The 13,579-nt window shown below is 41.1% G+C and overlaps 1 protein-coding gene across 12 annotated transcripts in view; it reads left to right on the top strand.

Moving 5' to 3' along the window:
- CNOT1 (CCR4-NOT transcription complex subunit 1) overlaps positions 1 to 13,579 on the top strand; it is a 57,653-nt gene that overhangs the window by 8,246 nt on the left and 35,828 nt on the right. For all 12 annotated transcript variants that reach the window (XM_053399365.1, XM_053399375.1, XM_053399369.1 and 9 more), the window contains exons 3-13: positions 3,507 to 3,614; positions 4,931 to 5,029; positions 5,470 to 5,538; positions 6,149 to 6,203; positions 7,256 to 7,459; positions 8,340 to 8,508; positions 8,913 to 9,039; positions 10,128 to 10,238; positions 11,504 to 11,674; positions 12,307 to 12,434; positions 13,003 to 13,243. In XM_053399365.1, the coding sequence (XP_053255340.1) occupies positions 3,507 to 3,614; positions 4,931 to 5,029; positions 5,470 to 5,538; positions 6,149 to 6,203; positions 7,256 to 7,459; positions 8,340 to 8,508; positions 8,913 to 9,039; positions 10,128 to 10,238; positions 11,504 to 11,674; positions 12,307 to 12,434; positions 13,003 to 13,243 (1,482 nt within the window). The remainder of the gene's footprint in view (positions 1 to 3,506; positions 3,615 to 4,930; positions 5,030 to 5,469; positions 5,539 to 6,148; positions 6,204 to 7,255; positions 7,460 to 8,339; positions 8,509 to 8,912; positions 9,040 to 10,127; positions 10,239 to 11,503; positions 11,675 to 12,306; positions 12,435 to 13,002; positions 13,244 to 13,579) is intronic.

The following is a 13,579-nucleotide window of genomic DNA, read 5'->3' as shown; positions in this document are numbered from 1 at the left end:
AGATGAATCTGATTATCTAGAACGGGGTCGGAAACCTCTGACCCTCCAGATGCTGCTGAACTACAACTGCCATCAGTCCCAGTAAGCATGGCTAGTGGCCAGGGTCAGGGATGATGGGAGTTGTAGTTCAGCAACATCTGGAGCGCCACAGTTCCCCGCACCCGCTCTGATATGAAGTAAACAAGCTGTGACTTGTTTGCTTGTCTGCGAGGTGAGTCATGGTCTGTTAAATAACATTAACCACAGTTTATGTGCAAACACAGCCAATATGTGATTCATTGCACACACATTATCAAAAGACAGCACTGGCAAAGAGCTGCTTTCTCTTCTTCCGCTGCTCAGTAATAAGCTTCCAGTGTCCTTTATGAAGCTTTAGGCAGGGAAAAATTATTTGAGAGGTGCTTTATCAGATTGTAGGGACGCGGGTGGCGCTGTGGGTTAAACCACAGAGCCTAGGACTTGCCGATCAGAAGGTTGGTGGTTCGAATCCCCGCAGCGGGGTGAGCTGCCGTTGTTCGGTCCCTGATCCTGCCAACCTAGCAGTTCGAAAGCACATCAAAGTGCAAGTAGATAAATAGGCACCGCTCTGGCAGGAAGGTAAACGGCGTTTCTGTGCGCTGCTCTGGTTCGCCAGAAGGGGCTTAGTCATGCTGGCCACATGACCCAGAAGCTGTACGTCGGCTCCCTCGGCCAATAAAGCGAAATGAGCGCTGCAACCCCAGAGTCGGCCACGACTGGACCTAATGGTCAGGGGTCCCTTTACCTTTACCTTATCTGATTAGTTTTGAATTGTTTATCCCTCTTATGGTTCCACAGTATAATAGGAGTTGTGATTCAACAACATCAGGAAGGCCAGAGGTTCCTAACCCAGATCCATTTCTGTTAGGCTTCTAACCTGGTTTGGAGCCAAAAATTACCCTGGTCTTCCTGTAGGCTGATCTTTGCTGGCAGATGGGAAATGGAACCTTGTTGATTCTCCTGGACCTCTCAGTAGTGTTCAGTGCCATTAATAATGATGTCCTTTCAGTTCAGCTGTCTGGTTTAAGTTTGAGAGGTACTGCTTGATGCTTGTTCTGCAGAGTTCTATTCATTTGCCCACACTGTTTAACATCTTGATGAAACCATTGAGAAAGAGCATCTGAAGATTTGGTTGAAGGTGTCACCGGAATGAAGATGATACTCAGCTTTATATTTATTGCTCACCACATGCAAGTGAGGCTGTGCACGCTGCTTGGGCATGGCAATGAACTGGATGAACTCTGAAAAACAGAGGTTCAGGGTGGGATTGAACATCACACTATGATGAATGTCCCTATTAGTACAAGCAATGCAGCTTGCCAGATGGAATGATCCTCCCTCTTCTTCCTGTGCACTGTTTTGGGGATTCTTCTGACCTCCCCTTGCAGCCAATTTTGGGGGTAGTAGGAGGAGGAGAGCAAGGAAAGCCCTGTTGTGCAAGTGGAAGCCCTCTTGCCCATAGTCACAGAAGATTAGAGGTATTGATTGGTTCAGGGTGGTCCATTGCGTGACATATGGCCTTGAGGCTTTTTTTGGCAGCCTCTGCAACATTTGACACAGACCCACCCCATTCCTCACACTGCCTTCCCAAAGCTGGTTAAGTGAGGAGCTGGACTTTGGGAAGGAAGACTGAGGACTGTAACCATGTCTTAAGAGTTCTCCCGCCTCCTTCCCAAAGGTGGGAAAGAGCTAACAAGGCTTTGGGAAGGAGGTGGCAGAACTGTAGGACCCTTATAGAGATTCATGCCTCCTTTCCAAAGCCTGGCACCTCACTTAGGCAGCTTTGCGAAGGCAGAGTGGGGGGCAGCATCAAATTTTGGCCATGCTCCCTTGTGTGCAACAGGGCAGTGTGCAGCCCATGGGCTCTGTGTCAAATTACTATTGCGGCCCACTTGGTATGAAAAGTTGGGCTGCCCTGTTTGCTTGGTTTATCCAGGTGAATAGTATTCAGCCTGTTCTAGATGGTGTTCTACTCTCCCTAAAGGATCAGGTGTACAACTGGGGGTGCTTATTGATCCAGCACTGGAGGCTCAAATGATCTTACGACTCAAATTACCTATTCTCAGCTTTGGTGGATACACCAGCTTTGACCTTGCCTGAGTGGTGATACCTTGGCCACAATTGCCCATCCTCTGTTGACTTCCCGTTTAGACTGTTGCACTGCATTGTATGTGGGACTGCCTATAAAAATGGTCCAATAACTGGTTGGTTCAGAATAGGTGTGCAAAGGTTTTAACTAAGACTGTGCAGTTTGATCATATTATGCCTGTGGTTTGTTCAGCTGCGCTGGTTCTCCATATGTTTCCGGGGCTAATTTAAAAGTGCTGGTTTATAAATGGCAAGCTGTGTACCTACCTGAACCTTAAGATCTTTTGGAGGCCCTGCTCCTGGTGCCCCCACCAAAATAAGTGAGGGCGGTAATCTTTCAGTTGTGATACCCTGATTATGAGACAGCCATCTCTGGGAGGCTTGTATTATCCCATTCGTGTGGTCTTTTGGCCACCAGGTAAAATCTTTTGTTTCACTCAGGCCTTCTGAAAGAGTGGTGTGGTTTGGGCCTCTCTATTTTTAAAATATTGTTTTAATTTTGGGGTTGCTATTCAGTTGCCTTCTTGTTATATTTATGCTGCTTTTGGTCGTAGTACTTACTTTGTATTAAAATAGCTTTTATATTTAATATAAGTAACCCAGATAAATGACAAATCTTCGATTCTGGACTCAACAGAAATTACCTCAATTATATGCATACTGTGCAATATATTTAGGTTGCTTTTTTATTTTCTTTTGCTTAGTGCTAACATGCTCTACTTTAAAAGCAAGCAGATTTTCTGTTTATTAAAGAGTAATTTAAATTATATCCCTTTTCATTTTTACAAAGTGGTTCTCATTCCTATTTTTCTGGGTCATTGGCCCATTTGAACCTCTGAAAGACTGCTAGGGTCACTTGCTGCTGTACTTGCTTCCCCCTTCAGTCTGGCTTGTCATGTTGCCTGACAAACCACGAGCATTAAACAAAGTTCATTTTTGGCTTGCCACTTTAGTTTTTTTTGGGAAACCAACTAAGAGCCCAGGTTCGGGTGACATCAGAAGTCAGACACTGTGGCATTTGAGCAGTGTTTACCACCACACTGTTCAGTCATGTTAAACCAAAACTTGTTTAAACTGTAGTTTAATGTGACCTGGACACTCTGTGACTTTCCCTTATTTTCTCCTTTTTGCTACTAGCATGGACCCTGCCAGAAAGCTGTGTGGCTCCTGTTCCTTAAGAGTGCAGCTGAAAGTGGTAGAAATACTCAGTTAGAACATGGTGCTGATAAACACCAAGGTTGAAGGTCAATCCCCATAAGAAACAGCTGCATATTCCTGTGTTGCAGGGGGTTGGACTAGATGATCCTCAGGGTCCCTTCCAATTCTACAGTTCTGTGATTCTATGTAGTTATAAATGCTATGGTACCTCGCTTCAGCTCTTTTGTTTTTCTTGCAACTAGATTGTGAATCGGCACGGCCCTGAGGCAGACAGGCATTTACTACGCTGTCTATTCTCGCATGTGGATTTCAGTGGCGATGGTAAAAGTAGCGGTAAAGATTTCCATCAGGTAAATTTTGTCCTTAAAGAATTTCCAATTAGTTTCTTGATTTTTAATTTTTACATTTTTTTATTCTACAATGCTTCCATCTTGTAGTGACTTACAAAATTCATTGTGAAAATACATACAGTAAAAGCAGCATTGAAACTATTACTAAAACATCATACATATGGATACATTTAAAACAGGCAGCAGATTTACAACAGAACACTACTTTTAAATGTCCTATAGCTCATTGATAGAGCACAAACCTTTCATATAAAATGCTCCAGAGGCATCTCCAGGCAGGTATGCCATGCACTCCTGCCTGAAACCCTACAAAGGTGCCTGCCAGTCAGTCTATAAAAATGAGTTAGATGCACCAGTGGCTTGACTCTGTATAAGACAGGTTCCTGTGATCCTAAGTTTTAAAAAATAGCTTGATTTTCTGTCCAGCAGTTAGTCCAAAAACTTCCTAAAACATTGTTTTTGTTACCCTGTAGAAATCTGGAAGGGAGTCAGGTAAGCACATCTTTCTGGGAGAGTTTAAAAGAGGCTCTACTCCAGAGAAGACCTGTGCTTTTTTTCAGATTGGCTTAGCCCACTTATGAGTACAAAAGTTGCATAGAAGTGCCATATCTGAATGCCAAGTCTGTGTATGTGTTGTATTTGAACTGTTTCATATATGTGTTAATTGTTGGTATTATTAATTGCTTCAGGAGGCTTCATAGGAAGCTATTCATAAATGGAAATAACTGTATCCCTGAGTACTTCTGAAGTGGCTTGTAAATGTAAATAATCCCAACACATTTTAGATTTGTGAACTTCAGGAAATGTTAAAATAGAAGAGTTGAGCTACTTTTGAATACTGCTGTTCCTAAGGTCTTGTGTGATGGAGCTTCATTTTTCTCAAGCTTTGAATGACTTAGTAACTGAGTTCAGTAACTTGAAGTTTAGTCACAAGTTTAGTCACAAGTCAAGTCAAGTCACTTGTTTGGCTTGTCTCTGTAAAATATTTCTTAATATTCGCTTCTATTTTGTTACTATGGATACAGTATTCAGATGATGTTTGTTGTGCTGGGCATAATCAGTAATGACGAAGAATTGTGAATTGCATTCACCTTCTTGAAAGACTAACCAAAATAGTTTAATCTGACATCTCATCTTTATGATATCAAAATATTTGTCAAACGTATCCTATAGTAAGAAGACGGTTTGAAGTACTTTAATGGGTGTATATATTATATTTACAGAAACAAAATCCTGGTAATATCTGGTAACTAGATCATAGGTGCCTCCCCCAAAACAACCAGAACTTTTGCTACAGCTGTCTCCTTTCTTTTCAGACGCAGTTTCTGATCCAGGAGTGTGCATCATTGATTACAAAGCCAAATTTTATTTCGACGCTGTCCTATGCTATTGAAAATCCATTGCATTATCAAAAGGTTTGTATGCAGTTTTAAAGTGCCCTTAACAAGAATGTTAAAGAAAAACCTATTCAGGTGTCAGTGAGCTAATTTTACAAAATGTACACCTATGTTCATTATTACAAAGGAGTTTTTAAGATTTACATCATGTAAATTCTGTACTCGTAAAATATCCAGGTAATTGCCTTATTTTACATTTCTTTGCTCTGCAACACCCACTCCTCATTGGGGCTTCTGCAGCAATTTACAGAACTTTGTATGCTGGAATTGGAGAATACTGGTAGTTTGGCAACAAATGATACTATCTTCAGAGAAGTTGGAAAGTACCACTAATGAGCAGACGTTGATTTTATTTTTTTCTGTAGAGGAACTTATGACACAGAGAATCTTTTTCTTGGTACAGTATTCTGTTAAACTGTAAACATAAGCATCTCATATATAAAACTTTTTTCTTTCAGAGTCTTAAGCCATCACCCCATCTATTCACTCAGCTGAGCAAAGTTATCAAATTAAGCAAGGTTCAAGAGGTGGGTTAAGTCCATAGATTTATCTTCCATGAAGTAGTCTGATCCCCTTTTAGTCTGACCATTAAAAATGTTGGCCATCGTTGCATGCTTTTTATGTGAAGAAATGCCTCCTTTTGTCCAACCTGAATATCCCAACATTCAGCTTCATTGTCTGAGCCTGAGTTCTGGTATTATGAATGAGGAATGAATATTTGTCCAGTGACTTTTTCAACAGCATGCATAATTTTATAGACCTCTATCATGTCATTACCACCACCTCACCCCCCAACTAGCCCCAGTCATTGAAACTCTTTCTCACTAGGCAGTTCCTTCAGCTGGTAGTGCTCTTAGAAATGTTCCAACCACATTAAATAAGGTGTGGCATTAGTCACAATGATTTCCTGTCCATCTTGCTTTAGAGTAGCAGCACTGACATCAACGTCACCCTCCAAATCCTAATCCACCTCATGGGCATCCTTGGTGGGGGTATTTTTAACTCTCAGTGGGATGAGGAAAGTTGTGGGGAGAACAGTAAAATTCAGCCCTGGTGTTTCTCTTTGCCAGTCTAGTTGCCAGACAGCTGGACTATGTATGTGATAGGTGCTAATGCAGTTCTTTCTTCTATTTGTAGGTTATTTTTGGCCTTGCTTTGCTAAACTCCTTCAACCCAGATCTACGAGGTTTTGGTAAGATAAATTTGTATAGTATTATAGACACACATACCAGATTTTACTTCAGTTTTAGTATAATCTGATTCCTGAGTTGTCTATAAGAGACTTTAGTTTTCATCCTTCTCCTGGATTTAGTTGCTTAAGTTGTAGAATCCAAGGGCCAGAAGGGACCACAGTGCAAGGTCCAGTTAACTCATTCAAGGATCATCCTTGTAGTTGCCTCCGCTGATGTTTGGAGGGAGGGGAAACACCCCAGATCTTGAAAATCTTGCCTGATCTTTGTGGCTAATAGAATGTTCTGAAGACATAAGATACAGCTCTCCTTGAGCCCTTCCAGAAAGGGAAGACAACATGGGAACCATATGTAAGCTGCTCTGAGCTCACAATATAAATCTAATACAACACACCCACCCAAAAAATCTTAAGAGGTAATTAAGAAATATGAAATTTGCTTCCTTATGTCAGTTCTATTGACCTGGACTCTGAAAGTAGTTGATCTGCGAGTCACTGATCCAAAATATTCCCTTCTTTCTTAATTAAATGAGGTAACTACAGGCAACAATTTTTCCATTAATCTGAGTTTCCTAGAACCACTTGTTAGTCCTGTTTAAAGTATATTTGGAAGTAAAAATTCTTAGGGTGTAATAGAAGCTGTATCTGGATCACCATTAGAAATTGAGTAGAGTCATGATAGGGCAGGCAGGTTTTAGGTGCAACCTAAGCAGGAAAAAGTGAAATTGGTGAAAAAGCCAAGCATGTATGCCTGGAGAAGTACCAGCTTCCACTTCTCCTTTCTTGTGCTTGTACCAAACAGTGTAAGGAAATGCAAGGTGGCATCAAGTGAGGTTGCATTCCAAGGCAGGGTGGTGCTGAGTTATTCTGACTGGTTGTTCTAGTATGTAACTGTCTATATACTGTCACACTTATTGTGTGACGATCAAAGCAGTTGGCAAGTGCTGTTGATAAACCAGAAGAGCAGATGCATAAACTTTTTAAAAAAGCAATTTAGTTAACTGCTTTCGGTTTCTCTCTCCCCCCCTCTCTCTTTCTCTCTCTCTCTTTAAAAGCTGCTCAGTTTATTAAACAGAAACTTCCTGATCTTCTGCGTTCATACATTGACGCAGACGTCAGTGGAAATCAAGAAGGTGGCTTCCAAGATATTGCAATAGAGGTCTTGCACCTCCTCCTATCCCATCTTCTTTTTGGACAGAAGGGAGCCTTTGGGGTTGGACAGGAACAGATTGACGCTTTTCTCAAAACATTACGTAGAGGCAAGTATTGTATTTGATACATCTATTTGAAACCCATTTCTAAAAGGAATAAATTTTTGTGGGGGGTAAACATTTGGTGGTAATCCAGAAAAGAAACGAGGATCCTGAAACGATTATCTTAATGCAGATCCTTATAGGATTGTCTGCACATTATGTCTTTCAGATACTATAACTGGTAGAAGTTTGGCTATCACAACTTTAGATGGGTATTATTGTTGGTACTCCATTTAGAAATGGGATGGGGCTTGGATATACATTGCTGCTTTCCACCCCTCTGAAATTTTGGCCTGGGCTTCTCTGGCCCTACTATCTTAGCCTTCCCCTTCCCTTTCCTGTTTAAACTTGTGGCAGTTTCAAGGTGCTTTAGAATGTTGCTGTGACAGTCCAGAGGATGTAATGGAGGCAGTAATGTGAGGCCCAGTTTGCACAACATAGCAAACCATAGTTTACTGTGCACACACCTTAATGGGCAATAATTGACTTGTTGAGAGCAAAGTGAACCATAATTGCTGGTTTGGTCATAATATTAAGCCCTGGGATAATTGTTTGCTTCCTCCCAGAGTGTGTGGGAAGGAGCAGAGGAGCCAAGCGAGACATGTTCATTGGTAAAGCATTAAGTATGGCTCACCATGGTATGCAACTAAGGTCATATTATCTAAATAGCTGTACTGTCACAGTAGGACAGTAAATAGGTCAAAAGTTGGGGTATAAAATAAATTGCTTTCTGTGTCTCTAAATTCCAAGGCAGTGATCTTAAACACCTTTTTATTCAAAACTTCTTTGGTCATAACATGATTTTCACAATATGAAACAAATTATTATTGGGGTTCTGTGTTGGTCATTGGTCCTTCTGAAATGCTAAAATACTCTGGGATCTCAGATTTTCCCCAGGAACGTTGCCCTGTGGTGCTTGCACCACTCCTATACCCTGAAAAACGGGACATTCTAATGGACAGGATCCTGCCTGATTCTGGAGGGATAGCAAAAACAATGATGGAGAGCTCTCTTGCAGACTTCATGCAGGAAGTTGGCTATGGCTTTTGTACAAGGTACGTAGATAAATTCACTGAAATTTGGAGTTGATGTCCTGACTCTTAAGTCATACTTTGACTAGCCCCATTGAAATGAAAGGACAAGTTATGTCAGTTGAGAAGGCTGTTGGAGGTTGCAGGACACCTATACAGCTGCAAGTAAAACTTTTAGTGTGTTTTAAGTGCAATATATAATGTCACACTAGGCGGCGATGGTGAGCCTTATGGAAAATTCAATGTATTTTTAAAAACGCTTTTTTTAAAAGTATTTTCAGAATGGTTTTTATATGCACATAGATTCCACCCTAGTCTAGCTTAATGTACTGACTTGAGTATCGGTAATACTCCTTAAAATAGACATACTTGATAGAAAACAATTATATACTAAGTTTTGTGGAGGTCATTGTGACTTGCCTTTTTAGTGTGGAGGAATGTCGCAACATCATCACACAGTTTGGCGTGGGAGAGGTCACTGCTGCCCAGGTTGCCAGGGTTTTGGGAATGATGGCTCGAACACACTCAGGATTGGCAGACGGCATTCCTTTGCAGGTGAGTGTCCTCTGTGTTGAGAGGTGTTTTAACTGAATATAACTTAAACAGAACTACTGAATGGTGTTTACACAGAAGATTTTGGAGCTGCTTAATTCCTATGATACTGAGCAACAAGCATGACTGAAAGGTTAAAAGACTTCCAGCACTTCAGCATTTTATGCCAAATGCTGTTTAACAGCTCTGTGTAACCTGTTGATGGGGGGGTGGGATTATAAGGGGACTTGGAAGTGCTGTGTCATAATATCCAACTCTGTTTCTCTGTACCATCTTAATTCAGTGTGGCTGTGCAAATGAACTGGTGCCTGGGTGCAGTGATGGGCTAGAGGGTGGCCAATAAACTGAGCTTGAAAGATGGAGGTTCTCCGGGTGGGCAGGAAATAGGTTAGTAGGGTGGGGCTCCACTAAATCCATTGTTACTCAAGGCTCAAGTGGTTTCAGTGGATAGGAGTGCCTTCTGCCAGCTTCTTTTGATATGACAGTTGTGGTCGTTCCTGGATCATGATAGATTGGCTATGATAGTTCATACACCACCCAATTGGATTGCTGCAGTGTGCCCTGCTTGTGGCTTTTCTTAAGGCATGTCTGGAAGTTGCAGCTGGTGCAGAATGCTGTAACAAGGTTGCAGGAGGGAGAATAATTTTGACAACACCTTTGCTGAAAGGACTGCACTGGCTTCTGGTATACTACTGAGCCAAGTTTAAGGGATTGTGGAAAAACTTGGGTCAGATTATCTAAGTCTCCCTTAACATGTGCCCCTGCCTGGTTGCTCCGTTCCTCAGGAGAGACAATCGTAATAGTACTCTATGCTCCTGCTTTTTGTCCAATGTTCACAAAAAAGGGGTTTTGTTTTTAATTCTGTTTATTACTGTTTGCTCATAAAGCCTTTCCCTCTATTTTATTGTTAAGGGACATGCTGACAGTGCATTATAGAAGACAGTTTAAGTATTGCTGATCTGCAGTAATAAATGTGTTGCAATCGTAAAATTCAAACTCCACCCTGTCACTTGATCTTATTTCTTGATCTACTAAATCCATCTACACAACCGACATCACAGGAATTCTAAACCTACATGCTTAATTTACAGTCCATCTCTGCTCCTGGAAGTGGAATTTGGAGTGATGGAAGAGATAAAAATGATGGAACACAGTCCCATACCTGGAATGTGGAGGTTCTGATTGACGTGCTTAAAGAGCTGGTATGTTGATCACAATCTGACCTTTTGAGGAAAAACTGATTGCCAGAAACTTAAGGGCTGTTTCATGTATGATAGATTTCCTGTAAGGATGTCACTTCTGTGAAAGAAACTGCATATGTTTGGTTATGTTTGAGCATGTGTATATTTTGCCATGTGTGTATAGCTGGAAATGCTGAATGGTGGGTTCTGCTGCATTTGATTGTAAAACATGTAGGTTAAACTTAGAAAAACTGATCAACAGTATTAACAGGCAAGCTCTGTATACTGTATGTGTGGCTATTGGAGAAGACGAGCAAACATGATTTTAAACAGAGATGATTATAACCAGAGAGAGATTCATTTGGTACTAGATTGTCATCACTGTAACTAGGTCCCTGATGAACTGGCAAGTCACTATTTTCTCAAAGGTCAACTGAGAATGACATAGCATGTGTATTCTGAACAGCTATTCCTATGCATGATTAGCAGTAGTGCAGTGTCCCCTTGTTTGGCTCCATGCTTACATTGCAAATGATGTAAGATTTATTCTGCTTTGATCAGGACTTTGCAAGTGGTGCTGATTAGAGATATGGTATCATTAAAGCACACCTTTATTTGTTCTTTACTGGTGACAAATCCTTAGCAAGTATTTAGAGGTGTTTTAGTTCATTTAAGGGACACTTATCCTCTGTTGTATTTAGTGTTTTTAAAATATATTTTCTATGTAGTACCCTGTTTTTAAAATGCTGTAAACTGCTCTTGAGTGGTGCATAGGGACTAGAAAGATTGATAGACATTTCTGTGTGGGGGGAAATATAAACACCTCATTCTGCATAATGCGAACAAGGACTCTTGAATGCTTGTGGGACCAATTTTTACATGATTACTAATTTTTTTAATGACTGACTTAAAATATATAACGACTATTCATCATTTTGACAACTCACATGAACCATATTAAAGAAAAAATTAACTGCAGAGTTATATTAACAGACTTACTATGGGGAATGTGCTAGAGTTCATGTTTTGCATGTTGGAAGCCTGAGATTCAATCATTGGCAACTTTGCTTTAAAAATGGGTAAAGGGAATCAGGAAAACCCCATTTCCCCTCTGTGGTTGAGCTGTTGTCAAAAGTAGCAGTCAATATAAGAGCTAGAGCTAGATGAGCTAATGGCCTGCTTCATATCTTACGAATTGTTTCTAAGTTGTATAAGGAAAAATGTGAAAGCGTGCTCTTTATTTTTGCCTCCATAAGTTGCACCACTATTTGTTTTACTCTTTGCAGAACCCAAATTTGAACTTCAAGGAAGTAACCTATGAACTTGACCACCCTGGATTTCAAATTCGTGATAGCAAAGGCTTACAGATTGTGGTGTATGGTGTCCAGAGAGGGCTAGGGCTAGACGTCTTCCCAGTTGATCTCATATACAGACCTTGGAAACATGCAGAAGGACAGGTAAAAATCAAAGAGAAGTTTTTTTTCATGCTTTCTTTCTTACTCACTACCGCCACATTGGTTAAAAAGGTAGAGGGACCCCTGACCATTAGGTCCAGTTGCGGACGACTCTGGGGTTGCGGTGCTCATCTCGCTTTGCTGGCCAAGGGAGCTGGTGTACAGCTTCCGGGTCATGTAGCCAGCATGACTAAGCCGCTTCTGGCGTACCAGAGCAGCACACAGAAACACCGTTTACCTTCCCGCCAGAGTGTTACCTATTTATTTACTTGGACTTCGTGCTTTCAAACTGCTAGGTTGGCAGGAGCAGGGACCGAGCAACGGGAGCTCATAATTACCATAGAACTTTTAAAAAATGTTCTTTCAGTTTTTTGTTGAATTTTGGCTTTGGGGCTCACTAAGACAGTTGCTATCAAGATGTGATACATCCTTTAATACACTGCAATTACTGTAACAGGTAGCGATCAGACTATAGAAGACTGAATCTTAGAACTTTCAGAAAGTTATTTGGAAAAGCAATCATAATAGCATAAGTGTGAGAGGGAGGGGTGGTGATTGCTTAGGAAGTGCATCAAGACAGTGTAACATGAATGTAGATATGAAATGACTCTTACAGTGATGTAATTTTGTTGCAGCTCTCATTCATCCAGCATTCCCTCATTAATCCAGAGATCTTCTGTTTTGCTGACTACCCCTGTCATACTGTTGCCACTGATATTTTGAAAGCCCCTCCCGAGGATGACAATCGAGAAATTGCCACATGGTAAACAGTATTATTTTTCTTGGGAATACAGCTGCTTCAGCATTCTGAAATGATGAGCCAGAGTATTCATGGTTGATATCCCTTTCTTGCTTTTCTGACAGCCTTTTGGTAAGAAGGTTTTGAGTCACTAAGTGCTTCAAACTTGAGAGGATGTGTGTGCAACAGGGATGGCCCGTTAGTTCAGCAGAGGGGTCTCCCCCAGACACTGGCTGCATTTGCTAGTCTGTAAATAGTTGCATAGATAATGAGAGCAACATGTTAAATTAACCATGTGTATTAAGCTGCTATGAAATAAACACTGATTATATTTTTGCTGTGGTCTGGTTTGTGAAGGTTGGATCTTGATTTCTAGGCAGGCCTTTGGACTGTTCTGACCACTCTGCATGCTACTTGATGGAAGTTGACTTTGATATCTATTTCCCCAAGTTTGGTTATTTCAAATATTGTCGAGCGTAACAGAATTTAGAATTACGTCATTTGATACCCATGTTAGCTTGGTGTAACAGACATCAAGCCAGAATCCTGTCAACTGATTCACAATATTGCATTTCCCCCCCTTATTTGTTAGGAAGAGCCTGGACTTGATTGAGTCCCTGTTGCGGTTGGCAGAGGTTGGCCAGTATGAGCAAGTTAAGCAGCTCTTCAGCTTCCCTATCAAGCACTGTCCAGATATGTTGGTATTGGCATTACTACAGATCAACACTTCCTGGCATACTTTGCGGCATGAACTCATCTCTACACTTATGCCCATTTTTCTTGGCAACCATCCCAACTCTGCCATCATCCTGCATTATGCATGGCATGGGCAGGTAAGGGCATTACAATGGTTTTGTTTTGACAACAAGAGTTTAAACTTGCCACTGTGTTATGCTCCTGAAAGAAGGGTGGGATAGAAATTTGATTGTTCTTTGCTCCATGAGAGTTGTCCTGGGTGTGAGGTGATTTTTGTTATGTACCTGTACTATTTTTCAACTGTGAAGCTATCCAGACAGCTTGACCTTAGTATGAATATACTTATGACTTCCAGATATCCCTCATTTTAATCTGCCCCAGGAACAGAGAGGGGTCAGTCCTATATTAGTGTTTGGGTGGCCTGTAACACAGCTGGATTGGAATAAACACACTGAGGTAGAGACTGGCAGTAG

This window comes from Podarcis raffonei, chromosome 8 (genome assembly GCF_027172205.1).
Source record: "Podarcis raffonei isolate rPodRaf1 chromosome 8, rPodRaf1.pri, whole genome shotgun sequence".
NCBI lineage: Eukaryota > Metazoa > Chordata > Lepidosauria > Squamata > Lacertidae > Podarcis > Podarcis raffonei.
The sequence above is the reverse complement of the archived record's forward strand: the minus strand, read 5'-3'. Positions and strand labels throughout refer to the sequence as shown.